We start from the raw sequence: 17,766 nt of genomic DNA, 5'->3' as shown, positions 1-17,766 counted from the left end.
AATAGTCTCTTTTTCTACAATAGTGTTTGAAAGCGCCCTCAATAAGCAGATTTTCTCAATGTTTGAAATACTATATCGACGAAGAAATACAAGTTTTCTCAGTTGCTTCCATTGACACTCTCAAGAGGTCGATGTCATAAATAGTTTTGAGAAAAGAAATCTCTATCAATCTGTTCCGTGCATTTTTTAAATGTATAGTGCTGAACAAATTATTGCCAGCTACTGTACATCATATCACACTCGCGACAGATCATTGCGAAATTATTTATCAAATCTTCGCATAGAAATTTTCGTTTAAAGTATGAGAATACAGTTCTGGGGAATGGATGAAGTAAAAAAAACGAAATATTTCGTAAATAATTCAGAGAGAATGATGAAAGCAATAACATTATCTGTAAACAGCACAGAATGACTAGTGATATTTTTCAGCTTCATTTCTCCTAATCTATTCTCCGTAATCTTACACTCTTGAGAGTTCAAAATCGCAACATCTTAATAAAACGTAATACAAATTTGAATTTGAATTAAATATCTACTAATATACATATATCAACTGAATGCAACCCTTATGTATAAAATACTTCATTCAAATTTCTTTCTACATCAACTTCTTCGATATACACTCAGAACAACGTCAGTGGGCCATGCAAGGCCATCAAAGAATCTACCTCCACCCCATCCATTCTGCTTCCGTTCCACCCATCGTATATTTATCTAATCGCTCAATTGTTTCATAAAATTCTATAAATACGACATACGCAAAGAAAAACCACACAAGCGTGCGAACTAATTTCATTCTGCTGTAGTCCAAACAATGACGCGATAACTCGACGCGCGTTTCAAGATGATAACTTTCGCGCCCAAACAGAGATCTTTTTTTCTCGCTTTGCGAAATGGGTTTAAAGACGAACCGAACGAAGCCTAAATTACGAAACTGAAAACGGTTTGGGGGTGGGCGGGACCAGCCCACAAGGAAAAGAAGAGGGGGCGAATCCTCAAAGTTGCTTCGTGTGACGTACCGCGAGCGTCATAATTAATGAAACAAATGAACGCGGTTGGCGAGCTTATCGAACATCAAAGACGAGAAATCACGCGTGTAGAGCGAATAGTAGGCCGCTGTTAAACCGGCTGCAGTAGTAATCCAGTGCAACGGCGAGCGGTATCGCGCGGAGAGACATGTCGCTAGTCGATACACTCATCCTTCTGGCGATCGTTCTCGCGTCAGGTAAACGAAGTCACGTGCTTCTTTAGACGTTCGCCAGAAATACAGTGATTCACGAAATTGTTTAGACACTAGATCGAGGCATTGTTCATTTTTTAATTACTGTAACTGCGTGAGAAGGACTTGTTCACTGAATTCAATGATCCTGGAGTCATTTTAAAGGGTAAATCTTTACTTTCATATCAATAAGTTGAAGAACTTCCACGAAGGTATTTCTGTACTAAGAAGCAGATGAGAAAGTGAAAATAGTTCTTTTCTAAAAGAATTGCAAGAATTCAAACGCCTTCAATTTTTTTAATATTTTTTTTCGCTATCAAAATCATTATGTATTTAAAGAATGATATCTTGCATTTATAAAAATTTGCATTAAAATTGAGGTGCGATTTTGTATTGCCGAGTTACTTCATTCTGAATGAGGTGTATATTGTCGACATAATAATGCCCAAAGGAAATTACGAGAAGTTTATGCGATCGAATGGTCACGACATGCAAATCTAATTTCGTAAACTTGTTATGATGAATACAGACGAGTAAAATGCTGTGTAATTTTTTTAGTTATAATAAGTACGGTCAAAGTTAATTTGTATTCTGGATATTTTGATATCAGTAACAGATTTCATTCAATTTTTATAGATATTTTTGTAAATGACAATTTTTGAAAATTTTTAATGTAACTGAAGCCGTTTGAATCTTTACAATTTTTTAGAAAAAAAAACTATCTGCATTTTTCGTCCTTTAAAATAACTCCAGAAAGATTGGTGAATGACTTCTTTTCACAAAGGTACAATAATTCGAAAATTAACATTTCAGCCTAGTGTTTGAGTAATTTTGTAAGTCACTGTGTATATACATATACGTTCAAGTGGAACAGACTTTTAAAGCAAAAGTGAACATTTTTTCGCGTTATTCACAAAGTGTACTGGAGTACTCGCGACTCTGCTTTTTAAAGCTTTTCAAGCGATTATTTTAGGATCGTTGATATATCTAATTTAAAGGGTACAATTCTCGTCACTGGATAATTGGTTCTTTTCTAAGAAATTTTGTTTGTTTCCCCCGATTTCAGCCTACGCTCAGAACACGTTACTAAACGATGTGGAGACAGTCATCAAGTCCGTGTTCAAGGCTTTTCGTGAACCAGCTACTTTTAATTTGTACACTAGGTATGTACTATGTGGCTTTTTGATAATTAAAGAGGGTTTAATATTTTGGTCGAAATCGAGAAAGTAATATTAGTGATATCATTTGCAATATGTTTGGTACTCGGTGTCTGTGAAGTGTTATGTATTTCATTGAGTTATGTGAAGATCTAAAGTTGCGTCCCTACATGTGTAATTCACAGCGTAAATAATTTTTTAATGCATTCAACACTAAGCAATTTTTCTAGATTCATTATACCCTTTCACTCATACAAATATACCTATATTTTTTTAATTCATGCTAAGAACTCTTGCAAGGTTATTAGCAAATAGCACATTGCTATACATAGTAACAATATAGATACGTAGTATAAACAAAAAGAACTTACATCTAACCAGAAATACTGTTTCAGTTACAATTAGGGTTGTATAGCAAGTATAAAATATACCTATATTATTAGAACCAGAAATATTTCATAATTCCGTAATACACTTGTCATTTTACGTAAAAGTTGATAAATGTTAAGATTTAAAGTAAATTTGCCAATTCAAAATGTGTACATGTGTTAAATTCCTAACTTCAATATTATCTACTCATTCATGGTTTTCAGTTCATTTATAGAAACTAATTTTATGTAATCACGTCCTTACTAATCTGTCAAATACAAGAGAAGATAATGAAGTACTTGGAAATGGCTTTATATTCGAAAACCAGATTCAATGAATACCAAACGTAATATGTATAGTATATATTATTTCATACTTGAAATCTCTCGAATAGATAGAGTTTTGAATTTAATTTTGCTCCTGTGGGAACATCGCTTAAAGTATTATTTTTATTCTCTTTGAAAAGTGTCCATTGAAATATTTCATTCCGCAACGAATGTCTCAATGAAAGAGGAGTTACAATAACTGCAAACTGTAGAAAGTTCGCGTTTCTGCTTGGTAACGAAGCGGTTCAAGGCGCGAATTTTTCGACCGTGCGGATCTGACTTTATCATTCGCGTTCGTAAACGATGCATCAATTTTTTAACGATACGTGCAATCAACAGCAAGCGGCGAATTCTATTCTCAGCGCTGACGCTCCACTGACTATCATCGATGCGTGAATATCGCGGACGCGCCTCCTTTTCTTCTTCTTTTTCCCTCGTCTTCGATCAAAAACGAGGGAAATCGAGGCGCCACTTCAAACGCTTCTGAAGATATCCCCGACATTTTTATGTAAACGTTGCTATAAATAGAAGAAAGAAATCCTCGTGAAGAATTCAAAACGAAAGCACCTTTTCGAATGCAAAGAAAATTTTTACATATTCTTCAGCAACGAAAAACAGTAATCCTCAGATAATGGAGGTGTGACCATCGTTTTATTTACTTTTATTCACAAAATATCACTTGGAACAACGATAAAGAGTTATTCAACTAGTGATAACTTATCTGAATTCCATTTTAGCACTTTCGCCGCTTCTCGAATGTAACATCAACGATTGTGGATAAGTTTACCTTCATTTCGTTCGTAATCAATATTCTTAATGAAACCAAGTTTCATTAGCTAAAAAATAAGATTTGCTTCCGTAAATAGGCATTCGTTGCTTTCTCTTTCTCTTGTCTTACTTTCCTTCCTTCTTCTCAACAGAGAAAATCCGTTCGGCGAGGAACAGCTGTTTTTAAACAACACAGAGATCTTGTACGCGTCTCACTTCAATGAGAGCCGACCGACCAAGTTCATCATTCATGGATACAGCGACACCGGAAACGAAGCCTGGGTACGAGGTTTGATAGATGGTACGCAAACATATTTCATAGAGACGGTACTCAGATGGATGAAACTCAAAATGAAAGGTCAAAGGGGCGTCTAGGTGGGTGAAGGGAGAAACCGAGTATACATTTCTAGAAAAGTCGACGACGACGAAGAGGAGCGAGTGAAATTTAATTACAATCAGGGTCAATCCGTTTCGGTAAACACGGAATCGACGTCGCCAGGTTCAAGGGTCACCACGATAACGACTTAATTGATCACTTAACGAGTTTTTGCTCGAGCATGCTAAACTCCTGATGTAACGCCGAAATATTTCAAATTAGAATCTTTTTGGGGTTCTTTGAAGCAGGCGTTTTTGATAGGGGAAAAATGCTTGAAATTTCCTTAGCAATTTAAAATTTTGTTCGTCAATCCTATATATGAATTTTTAAGTTACGTAATTTTTCTTACAAAATAACTTTATTATTTTCTCTGGCTTGTATAGGGTATGCAGAAAGAATCGAAACTGTATGACTAGTTTATAATAAAAACTTGTCTTTGGTCTTCCAGATTAAGCTTACAAACAGTAATTTCTGTGGAAATATTGTTGAGGCGTCACAAAAGCTTTGAAATTATATAATATTTTGTTATCTTATACTGGAATTTAAAATCTTAAGATTATCAAATTTTCTCATTTAATTCCATGCATTGGATCGTCACTAGTTATCCGTACAGTTTACTCAAGCAAATTTTTTAAATATCACTCTACGATGTATACATGATTACAGCGTATCTGCTTCACGAAAATGTCAACGTGATAGTCGTCGGTTGGGGTGTTCTGGCAGCTGACGTGTACCCGATGGCGGCGAACAACACGCGTCGTGTCGGCGGGTTCCTAGGAAACTTCTTGGAGTTCTTAAACCGAGAGTCCAACCTGGAGTACAAAGATGTTCACATATGCGGTCATAGTTTAGGGTCCCACGTGGCTGGGTTCGCTGGTGCTTACCTAGACGGACGTATAGGCAGAATAACAGGTGTGTGACCTTTAACTCTGCTATGATCTTGAACTTCTTAGTATAAAGTAAACCCTCATGTTCCAAGAATTTCAAATTTGCCTTAATATTGGCGCTTTAGTGACGCTACTGAAGTGTAAAGGGTTAAAAATATTTTGAGGTCCATTAGAACCTTGTAATACTAACCGAGAGTTGTATGTATAAAAATTGGTCGTGGGAAGACATCATCCTGAGGCATAAAAAGATGAGTAATGTTTGAGAATTTTTTCACAGGTAAATACTAAATGAAAAGTTTAGTCTTTCTAAGGGAATAGGCATAAGTGTAAGTTTTAATTTTACTTTGTTAATTTTTAAAAACAATTGATCATTTTTTGACGCCTTAAGATGGTGTCCTTCTTTAAGCATAGATCTGTTAAGTGTAGATCTCTGTTAAGCGTGGATCTCTGTTAAGCGTAGATCTGTTAAGTGTAGATCTCTGTCAAGCATAGATCTCTGTCAAGCATAGATCTCTGTCAAGCATGGATCTCTATTAAACTTGGATTTCTATTAAACTTAGATCTCTGTTAAGCGTAACTCTTTGTTAAGCGTATATCTGTTCCAAGTACCCCTTCATTATATTTATATTGATGACAATCGTGTAATTCATAGGTCTAGATCCAGCGAGTCCTCTGTTCGAGACGATTTCTGGCATCGTTGACCCGGAATTTAGATTAGATCCAACCGATGCGCAATTTGTGGACGTGATTCACACAAGCGGAGCTGCCTTTGGATTCTTGGCTCCTCTGGGTCATGCTGACTTCTATCCCAACAATGGAAAATTTCCACAGCCTGGATGCTCGTTCGCGCCAACTATAAGTAAACCCCAGATTTAGTAATATGTAATATCTTATACCTATAAATGATCGAAAGAGTTTATTGGATGCTTTGCTTTATCAGCTTATTGTAGTCATTCGCGGGCACACCAGTTCATGACCGAGAGTATAGGAAGCACTGCTGGCTTCAAAGCAAGGACTTGCGAAAGTTGGGAGAAGTACAAGGAAGGGCGCTGCGATTACAATCCTGTCGTGCTGATGGGCGAATATGCGTCCACTTCGTAAGTTATCAGTTTATCTTTCGAGTTTACTTTAAGTATCAGTTCGACACACCTTCACATTACATATTACACGTATATTACATGTATATTACACATACTGTATCGGTAAAAGAAAATTTAATAATTATACAATGGTAAAAGTACCACAATCTTCCACGATGGTACTGTATTTCCACTTTTTATTACATGAACTCATAAAATTTCTCAAAATATAGACCAAGAATATTAATAAGAATATTAATATTAATATTGATATAAGTACCAAAACTAAAGTTCTTGCATTCAGAAATTCTAAAACAATGTCAATGTTAAATTTTCTTTAACTCTTTTTTAAAATATTCATAAATCATAATAAGTAAAAGATTTTGCATAACTAAAGCGTGTGTGAATCGGAAACTCCGAAATAAATTGAAAAGACTGAACCTTTAGGTCAGGCGCGTATGACCAACAATCAGTGAAGGATAATTTTGTCGGTTCTAATAGTCAAGTATAGTTTTCTTTTTTGTTAATGTAATATCATTAAAATTTAGTATATCTATTAGAACCGACAAAATTGTCATTCACTGATTTTCAGTCGTTTCAAGGCACTACAGAAATATACTTACGATAATAAGTAACTCCTGAAGGGATTCCCGAATTAGGTTCAATTTTATTTTCAACTATAAAGAACAGCTTAATTTCCATGATTACAGGTTGCGTGGAAAATTCTATCTGGCGACAAATGCTGCACCTCCCTTCGCTATAGTGTAAATTGGCCTCGCAGTAACAACAAATATAAAACATGGACCGACAGTGGTGACGATCGTGTTTTTGCGGCATAAAATGATCCGTGCTAGTCATTTATAAGTTACTTTTATTTATGCAGCGTGGGCAGTTCTAACCGAGACCCCCTTTTTGTTCGTTTGAATCAACATGCACACCGAACGAGATTCGAGCCTGTGGCAAAGCGTTGTTATTTTATCGTGCATGCCCGTAGAAAAGTACAAATTATATTAATTAAAAATAGACGATATCTTTCTCGTTCGTGTATTCTTTGCTAATGAAAAGGGAAAATAAACGATTTATTGGTTACACACTGCTTCAAACCTGACACTGAAGTTTGACGTTCCTCGAGGAATAAGTAATTGTTACTCAATGATTTATGCAGGTTGTGAATAATAAATACGGAAATGTGATATTAATGTCTAATAGAATATTTCTAAACAGTATCTGCGCAGTGTTGAATAAGCATTGTTCTAGATACGTTTCTTCGAAGAAAAATTGTTCACATCATGAATCGATTGAGTTTGTTAGTGTTTTTAATGGCGAAATTAGTGATTATTTTGTGCGATAAAGAACGCAATATTATTCGGGATTACTTTGCGTTTAGAAAAGTGAAAAGGGTTGTGGGATTCTCTTGTGGCGACATGGAAAGTAAGTAAAAATTAAATAAAATTCTTTTCCACTAATCTACGATATTTTGGTTTACGTGTCTGTTTCTATTTTACATAAAACAGGCGAATTCGAACTTACAAAAGTACTCAATAACATATACACCACGTATATTTCAATGTCTGAGTCTGTGTTTGACACAGACATAGATCTCAAAACTGTTTTAAAGGCAGAATATCATCAATTAGGGATTTTCTTGGATTCTCGATGTAATCCTAAACGCTATACGAAAATTCTTATGGATGTAAGTAATGTCCATAGCAAGTGAAGAATCAAATACTTAATTTTATTCAATTAAAATTTTGAATAGAACTTATCTAACAAATCTTGTCTACAAAATAAAATAAGTAATATAAAATAAAAATAAAAATTTAATTTATCGAGCGCAGGCAAAGAAATATTTTATGTACGACGAAATGCACAAATGGTTGATCATGGGATCAAACTTAAGTCATAGTTTAAGCATATTAAACGACGATGAATTTAGTATTTCCACCGATGTGGTTGTGGCAGTACCATCAGTAAATGACTACGTTTTATACGACGTGTACAATCCATGCAAAGATCGAGGTGGATCAATGAATGTAACATTATTTGGCACGTGGAACAGTAAGAAAGGATTAAAAGTTACACTAACTCAATCGAAATTTGACAGGAGATGGAACTTGCATGGAATGAAACTTAAAATTGGTATTGTAGTAAGTTGATGTTTTTAATGAAGTTGAAGTCATTCTAGAAGCTTTTAATAATTTGACCATATAATAATTTGATAGTTAAATCTCCTTTGCTTTTTTTAGTCTTCTACAATTTCTTACATAGTATGTGTTTGATAGGTGTATATCTACATGCATGATGATCGAAGCTACTATTTATTTCCAGGTAGTTAGTCTCTAATTTCGCTTAATGAAATCTCCCAATTAATTACCTAATCTTTAGTTTTGTGCAATCCCCAAATTGTGATCATTTACAAAGTGATCAATGGCTGCCATGTCTTTTGATATTTGTCTACTAAATCGTAATATGCTTACCATTATTGCAAAATTTCAATTATGATCTTCGAAATGTAATCTAATATTTAATTAAAGTATGATCATTAGCATAATAATTACAATAAACTTCATAGATCGATATTTCACCTGTTTATTAAATCGTGAAAGAAATAATTGTCCAATTATTATATAATATTTAATATTATATAGTAGCTACATAACATATAACATAATATAACATAATATATAATACATACTATTACATGTAGCTATTAATATAATAATGCTTAGGTAAATTGTTTAACAAAATTTTCAGATTAGTTATAAGTCAGAGAACATGTCACTTCACGAAATGATGATGGAGTACAGCATGAAGGCAAAACTTGGACGATCGAAATTTTTATACGTACTACTGATGCATTTGTCTGATCTTTTCAATTTTACGTAAATACAAAGTTATTTTATTAACAAACACTTGAATTTATTCACATTTCCATTTTTAATAGTAGACAGTTTCATTATGTACATTTTCATTTGAATAATAATAGAAATAATAATATTTTAGTACAGAAATCGTGCAAATAAACGCGCGAAGAAGGTTCGACAATTCTGGCCCAGTTTTCGCAGCATTTAAAAAGAAAATTATTGACTTCTCTGCAAGTCCAGTTGCGATGAAGATTGAGAGGCTAAATAATGGAGACATAATCGGCCCTGTCTGGCCAATACGGTATGCAACTACTGATTTTTGCTTTTGCGTATAGTTCAACGTATCTGTGAATTCCATTTCTATGATTTCCAAGTAACTGTATATTTATAAGTTTATATCATCTAATAACTATATTTAACAATTATTATATGCAAAATATCAATAATTTCGACGAATTCTTGTAACGCGTTGCAAGATCTTACATCGCGGTATTAATATTTAAATTTGATACAAAAGTTTCGATAGAATCTAAGGTCAAAGAAAATAATTAGACTTTGTAGATTTAATCAGAATTAATATTTTCAGATCGTGTTTCTTGTTTCGCACAATTTCTTCAACAAAAATCAAACCTGACCAATTCTTGAAGCCTTTATCTGTGAAAGTGTGGTACGGGATTTTTACTATGATAATTATCGTCACACTAATTTTAATTGTTTTCATACAAATGGAAGGGATTCGTGGTCCAATGGAGATTTATGGTTTGTCTGTCATACTTACGATTGGAGCTTTATCGCAACAAGGTATATGTTTCATTAAGAAAAATGCAAGTTTTATTAAAATAAGTTTCTTCTACTTATAAAAGAAATATTTATATTTTTGATATAAAAACTATGCTCGGTACTAGGAATGTTTCAATCGAAATCTGTTTCATCCAGGTTCTGCTTTTGTTCCTATTCGCTATGCAGGACGTATTGCGTTTCTGCATATCTTAATATTCAGTGTGTTGATTTTTAATTACTATTCGGCAAGTGTTGTGTCAAATCGTTTGAAGAACAAAGGAGAAAAGATGAACGATTCTTTAATCGAATTGTCGAATAGTCGTATGAATCTGGCGGTGGAACCTACACCGTATATTCGCTCGTTTCTTGAGGTAAAACCCCTATAGTAAAGTAAACAAAGGAAAGAAATGTTTGTCGAGAAGTAAATCTTTCAAATTGATAAATTATTTATTTTAAATAGAGATTTTAAAATTAGAGATCTTAATTACAATTTAAAAACTTTCGTATAGCTCACAAATATGATTTACAAGCATATGCAATTGAAAAGCTCATAATAAGAATAGCTCTTGTCAAATGTTCAATTTTTTTTTAATAAGAAGACATTCTAATAGTCAGAAGCGAGATTCACAATATAATTGAAACTATCCCATTAAAAATGGAAGTGGATGATTAAAAATGGAACATATTTTCTCAAAAACATATTAATAGAGTATAAATTAAGAATTAAAGTTTGAACATAAGAATAAGAATTAAAAATGCTAGAATATTCTTTTGATATCCTAGGAAAAGACAAAGATTGATAAGCATCGTTTTCGTCATGAACTCTTCAATTAATGATTTTTAATATTAGGTGCCAGACAAAGAAGTCAGATACTTCTACCAACATCGTTGGACAAAGATACCAGAGTATGATAGGTACTTGCCCCTAGAAGAGGGACTCGATCGCGTAGCAGAGGGCACTCTGGCTTATCACACGATGATCGATTCTGCTTATCCCTACATCGAACATTCATTCAACGACCGAAGCATCTGTGAACTTACAGAAGTTCACTTATTTCGTACGATCTTGGCATTTTACGCGAGACACAAGAGCCCTTTTACTGAGTTGATGAAAGTAGGGTATGAAAATTAGAATATCTTTACTTGAGCCTCCTACGAACTTTCTACACAATAGTGTCTATAAATGTTTCTCGTATCTATCCTCGTTTCTTCCCTGTTTGTTATCGAACACCCAGTAGATAAAACAAAAAATAAAATATCGTGAATCTTACTTTCAGACTGATAAAACTTCGTAACACTGGTATACAGAAACGCGAATTGAAACGGTGGTCAGCTAGGAAACCCTTCTGCCCAAGCAACCTACTTATCGCTGAACCATTATCGATTCACGAAGCTGTGCCGATCTTCGTATTTTTCAGTTTTTCCGTTTGTATCGCGCTTGTCATGTGCATCCTAGAAAATCTCTTCCACTGTGTTTCATCAACGCGGTAAATAAACGAATAAAAAAGAAAAGAGAAAAGAAATCATATTCATACAGTATCTAAATAAAATTTTAAATAATTTTTGTTACTTTCAGGATATCGATATCTGCATTGGAAAAGAAACGCCCAATCGAATGGAAAACCCCCGAACCACTACGAAGGATTAATTTGCAATCCTTAAGAAATTTTAACCCCCTCGCGGAATGGACCAGCTCACAGAATCCGTAGATAACGATACTTCGATATGATAATCATAATTTTTTAATTAACGACAACAGCGACTCGTTGCAATCTGGACGAAGACATACACGTATTTCCTATCGTTTAATTGTCACATTTCGCACGCACCACCGAATTCAATTCAATAAATACACGAGAGGAGTTCATTGTTCACATTGGTATATTAATTCTAAAATAAACATCGTTCCTCTGCAGCGTCGTTAATTAATTACAATATTGATAACTGATTTCGTTATAAAGCTGCGATCCGCTACCGTTATCCTCGATCCCGTAATTATTCATTTTTAAAGCCCCGCGTCGCGCCCTTCGTCCCATCCCCGACAATACGTTTAACGTTTGGCTTATCGTGAAATTCATATTTCCTCGCATCCACCAGCGAAACCTACACGCCAGAAATTAATAACTCGCGGAAGTATTGCACGCCAGATAAATACAAATTATAATGTCGATAGTATGAAAATATTTCGTCGATATTCGACTTACATTCAGAGACCTGCGGTGCATCGCGTCGAAGCAGACGTCTGATGAAAAATTCAACGAGCTTTATGGATCCCCTTCGTGACCAGAATAATTTGTCACATTGCTCGATATCGTTTTGACAGCTCTTCTCCTATGTCAGAATAGGGAATGATAATCGGTGCATTTGATGCATGAATCGAATGATATGTATTAAAATAATGTGCTTGAAGTGCATACAATAGCTGAGGAATGTAGAGAATTTTCTATGATTGGAGGAAAAATTGTGAGACACTTTTCTGTGGAGGAAATTATAATTTCGCGCAATGCTTGGTATTTTATTTGTTATTTTACAATTCGTTTCGTTTTCGAGAGGGCAAGACCATCTTTTTATTCGCGACTATTTTATGTACAAGAAAGTGCGAAATGTTGTGGGATTTTCTTGTGGTGACATAATGGGTGAGCAAGTCTCTTGTGAAGTAGGTATTTTAGAAAATAAAAAAAATAGTGCCTGAATTTAATAATTAAACTGTCGACGTTCATACAATTTTTTGTGTAAACAGAGCGAAATCCATGAAAGAAATCCAGGCGAAGTAAAAATTTATTAAAATTCCTTTTTACTTTCTAAACATTATATTATTATAATATGTATTTTACTTTAAATTTATTGTGTTTATTTTTGGATATTATGTGCATTTTATATTTTCCTATACATGGAAAATTCTGTCAAAAATGGACACTGTTTGATTCACTTAGGTGATTTTGATCTCCTGAAAACCCTAAGTATCAGAGGCATATTCACCATTATTCGAGAGCCCAGTGTGAAGATCGACTTTCGTCGGTTCTTGAGGAGTGAAACTTGGACAGTGGGTGTTATAGTTGATTTGCGTTGCCTTAATGAAACTGCTGTTCGAATCTTCGCAGAAGTAAGAGATAGGTACATGATAGAGGAAGAGGTAGAAATATGAGTTGCCAAGGTTTTGAGTTATACACGATATTACTTTAAGAATTATTATAAATGAAGTATTAGGAAGATTAAAATAGGATTCCATAGCAGCTGTTGTTATTTAATGTTATTCTTTTACTTTATGGACGTTTTTTGTTTGATTCATAACAGAAAGTTTTTGCACGTACATACTGAAGTGGAATGAAGTGGTTGCTCGTACGATTTTACCTTAATTTGGGAAAAATGAAAAATTCAAATGTTCTGTAAGATTCACAATACTTATACTCTAAAATTATCCATCAATATTTTTTATTTGCAGCTATTCTGAGTTTCTCTACGTCGTAAAATAAAAAGTGTATCTCATATTCCTACCCCTTCCTCTACCAACCACTCAACAGTTCTAACTACATATCGACAATAAGTTTAATCAATTTCACAAAATTTAGAGTTCAAAATACAGGATGTACGATTACTCATACAATTGGCTAGTACTGGGCTCAAACTACAATCACAGCGTTTCGCTTTTAAATGACACAGCCTACAACATGGTGACAGATCTTGTTGTGGCGATTTCAAATAATGTCGGCTACGATCTATACGATGTGTTCAATCACTGTAAATACCGTGGTGGTTTGCTAAACGTTACGAGATATGGCACTTGGCGACATGATTCAGGATTGAATGTTACTCTGACGCAGCCTTTAATTAACAGAAGAGCCAACATGCACGGGATTAGATTGAAAATATCTGGCGTGGTGAGTGTTCTTTTGTGAAATTTTCGGTGGATTTGGTTCTGTACCTGGTCGATCAAGGCTTCATTAAGCACGAAAATATACGGGTAATTATTTTATGAATCATGAACATCTTTGTTGAAAGTATTCGTTCGCACTGCGAGATATCGATAATTGAGATGTATTCAAATTAAATTAAATTAAAATAATATTTCAGTGTAACACCGAATAATTTTATGTTTCTTTATTGCATATACAAGGTGTGTAGTAGATTGATTCAAATATCTATTTTATATGTGGGCTAAATAAGTTAAAAGTAATATTTACATATAAATTGTACTACAATACATTCTTTTTGTTTAACTTTAATTTAAATGATTAAAATTTATTAAGTTAAATAGTACAAGTTCTAACAATCATTCTCAAATGAAGTACATCATTTAGATACAATATAGGCCGAAGGATATGCGTCTTGAGGATTACATGCAGGATATTAACACGAGATCCTTAGACAGTATGCACAAGTTCGTACATGCCATGATTTTGCATACGGGAGATATTTTTAATTTTAGGTAACGTGAATTAAGTTATAGTTTAGGTTTCTATTATACTGATAAACTTTCCTTCTTCAGTGTTCATGCTTCAGAAATAATTTACTGGGATAGACACAGTGTACACGGATTGATTTTTGAATTTTTACAATCGAATTACATCGACTTTGCCAGTAATCCGAGGATCATGGTATCAGAGCGATTGGATTACGCTACTCTTATTGGTGCAGCGTGGCCAATCAGGTAAGAAAATGTTACTGTGTAAAAAAAGAATATTTTTTATATAGTTAACAAGCGATATACAATTACATGAAATATATTAACAACGTTAAATAATGTATTATTGATATATTTTTATATTTAGGAGTAAATACAATTAAATATTATTTATAGATGTACACAGAATGTTTAATAACAGACATACGAAATTTTACAGTGTGATTTCACGCGCCAAAATAGGACGAAAATCAAGAATATTAAAATTGTGTTTAGGGCTTCGTTTCAGAGTTCAATTATTGTAAAAATAATTGTAAAAGCGTCTAAAATAAATAATTCAATGCATAGACATAAACATGTGTCTGATTTGAGACTTAATCTACTGCTAGCGTGCATTAAGTCAGACATAGCGAAGTCAGTAGAATAAGTCTCGAGTCAGACACATTTCACGCGTACTTTTGGCATCTTTTCAACAATTAATAGCTTGGAAACGAAGTCTGAAACGCAATTTTGTCTATCTTCATTTTCTTCTGATTTTAGCATCTAGAATTACCCCTTAAAATTTTTAATACCTGGCGTTGAACTCCCTATACATCAATTGTTACTAGAAAATATTGTTGTATATGTATAATAACCTCGGAGATAATTTAAAATGTATTTTCACCATTTTCGTTTTAACCAGGCCTTGCTTCATGCTTCTATCAACATCTACTACCAAAATTAAATTGGAAATCTTCTTGAAGCCTTTCACACGTCAAACGTGGTACACTTTCGCGGTTTTTATAGTATTCTCCATATTCGTTATGAAAGTAATAATGAATCGCGAGGGAGTGGGGAAGAGAGAGAAATATTCGGGGGCAGCAGTACTATCAATAGGCATTGTGTCTCAACAAGGTGAACATAACTATAGTGATCTGGTAATAAGAAATCTTCTGACAGGAATACATGTCTAATTGATATCAGGAGCCTTCTTATAAGCAGTAGCACAGTAGCAATTATTTGTCTAATCACCTGTCCATCACCACCGATCAACAGCCACTGACTAAATTTCAAACGTAGAAACGACAGGTTCAATAAAGTAATCATATCTGACAAATAATAATGTTAAATGCAAATTATTTATTACGAGTTATTTTTTAGATATAATACTGTATTGAACTTGCAATTTCTATGTTTGAAATTTTTGTCGGTGGCTGAGGATCGGTAGTGATAGTTAATTGTGACTGCTCCCTAATAAACGTCGTATCGTATAACAGGTGCGAATTTTTCTCCAAGACGTCTGGCGAATCGCATAGCACTCTCTCTGCTTACTATACACAGCTGGATAATGTATAATTATTATTCTGGTAGTATTGTCTCAGCTCGATTGAGCGAACCACTCGATATGATGGAAGATTCAGTGACAGTTCTTGCTGACAGCAATTTAAAGATCGCTGCTGAAGCTGTGCCATATCTAAATTATTTCCTGTATGTGAGTAAACATTAAACACTAGTACATTTTATGAACAATAATAACTACGTTGGTAGTTAACTACTTATTAGTGTACAACCAAATGTTCCTATCTATATTTTTATTTTATACTTATTTTCCATTAATCAAGATTGTCTATCAAAGCTGGCCTAAAAGGAGCACTAAATTATTTCATAATGCATGTTTAATTTTATGGATTTATTCCCTTTCCTCTTGAAACTATATGTAACGAAAATATATCTCAGATCTGAGACAATAAATCATAATTATAACAACTAGAAACTGAACTGGGAGTCAGATTACTTTCGTAAGAAGCGCTGGGATCCTCTACCAGAATCGAAAAGGTACTTGCCAATAGAAGAGGGCATCAAACAAGTAAGTCAAGGAATTCTAGCATACCACACAGACCCAAATACTGCGTATCCATACGTGGAAAGGATGTTCGACTCAAATAAAATCTGCGAGCTGACAGAAATCCATTTATTTAAACAATCAGTGATGGGCATGTACGCCAGCCACAATGGTCAGTTCATCGAGATAGCGAAGATAGGGTGAGATCATTTTCCTCTGCTAGGGTCGAACTATAGTATCGATATACGCTCACGATCTGCTCACTCTCTGCTCTCGGTTAAATCAATTATTATTTCATTACAGTAGGACGTCGATTATCTGAATTAACACTAACTTTAAAATTGGTCAATCTATTTTATTTCAAATAAATTATCCAGCTCCAGTCAACGTATCGATAGTGTGGTTCGACCTTTACTCTCTTGATAATCCATCGTAAAGAAACATTATTAAATATTATACTAAATGTGGGACTTTGTATAAGACTGACAAAAATGTTTAACACTGGTCTCCGTGATCGACAAATCAAACATTGGTCGTCGAGGAAACCTCAGTGTCAACCAGACACACTGTCCACAAGAAGTATCACAATCTACGAGACAGCACCAGCTTTAATTTTGCTAGCATTTGGCATATTTGTGGCTGGAATAATTTGTGTCGTGGAAAATATTATTTATAAACGTTCAATCAGGTAAGTTTAAAGGAAATAAGAAAGTAAAAACTAGATTCTACATACAGAAGATTAGACAACATGTGTCAGAAATTTTACAATATAACTCCATGTGTCAAAATAGGACAAAAATCAATCCTAATCGTTATTAATTATTAACTACTATAAAAATATCTAGAATTCGCGTGAAATATGTCTGACTTAGGACTTATTCTACTGTAGGTATGCTTTAGTCAGATTAGACATAGCGTCCAGTAGAATAAGTCCTGAGTCAGACACATTACACGCATACATATGGCGTCCTTTGAACGATTAATAATCCTAAAACGATTTAGTACCTAGTAATTTCATCCAAAAATGACTTTCTACTTACGACATAGCAAATTATTGTTAAACCAGTAAAATTTTTGTACGTGGTCCTGATTCGATGGCGAGAAACTATAAACACTCTAACTGATCAAATCTATGTCTATTTTGCAGAAATAGAATGATGACGCCAAAGAAAATTGCTGGTGCAAGAGAAAGCATCGAAAGTAGAAGTAGTAAAGATAATCTGCTTAGTTCTCAAAATTAAATTACAAATGACTTCTTAATACAGTGTAGACAAAAGTAATATTTCAATTAGTAAAATCCTCATTATACATTTGAAGTATATCATTAAAACAAAAGCTTTGTAATTGAATTACATTAACAAGTATTATACATAACTATAATTGTAAAAAACCATAAAAATTTGTTAAACTGTAAACAAAATTTATTTAATCAATAATCCATAGTTTTTATCGCGTATCATTGACCGTTTCGTGACACAGTAACTTCTACTTTGTAAAA

The 17,766-nt window shown here is 33.9% G+C and overlaps 2 protein-coding genes across 2 annotated transcripts; both read left to right on the top strand.

Annotated features, from left to right (window-relative positions):
* The first annotated feature begins 1,113 nt into the window (after positions 1-1,113).
* On the top strand, positions 1,114-7,270 carry LOC143188658 (pancreatic triacylglycerol lipase). The gene is made up of 7 exons (XM_076393044.1): positions 1,114-1,225; positions 2,286-2,382; positions 3,992-4,140; positions 4,882-5,127; positions 5,755-5,961; positions 6,043-6,199; positions 6,892-7,270. Exons 1-7 carry the CDS (start codon positions 1,177-1,179, stop codon positions 6,947-6,949), a joined length of 963 nt encoding a protein of 320 aa, XP_076249159.1. The 5' UTR covers positions 1,114-1,176; the 3' UTR covers positions 6,950-7,270.
* A 200-nt stretch (positions 7,271-7,470) lies between these two features.
* On the top strand, positions 7,471-17,509 carry LOC143177283 (uncharacterized). The gene is made up of 20 exons (XM_076375148.1): positions 7,471-7,612; positions 7,696-7,874; positions 8,020-8,328; positions 8,936-9,063; positions 9,185-9,346; positions 9,632-9,846; positions 9,982-10,196; positions 10,676-10,944; positions 11,103-11,312; positions 11,402-11,530; positions 12,376-12,461; positions 12,759-12,928; positions 13,395-13,703; positions 14,124-14,251; positions 14,312-14,473; positions 15,129-15,340; positions 15,703-15,917; positions 16,197-16,468; positions 16,750-16,956; positions 17,416-17,509. Exons 1-20 carry the CDS (start codon positions 7,471-7,473, stop codon positions 17,507-17,509), a joined length of 3,813 nt encoding a protein of 1,270 aa, XP_076231263.1.
* The last annotated feature ends 257 nt before the right edge of the window (positions 17,510-17,766 follow it).

This window comes from Calliopsis andreniformis, chromosome 3 (genome assembly GCF_051401765.1).
Source record: "Calliopsis andreniformis isolate RMS-2024a chromosome 3, iyCalAndr_principal, whole genome shotgun sequence".
NCBI classification, from domain to species: domain Eukaryota; kingdom Metazoa; phylum Arthropoda; class Insecta; order Hymenoptera; family Andrenidae; genus Calliopsis; species Calliopsis andreniformis.
The sequence above is the reverse complement of the archived record's forward strand: the minus strand, read 5'-3'. Positions and strand labels throughout refer to the sequence as shown.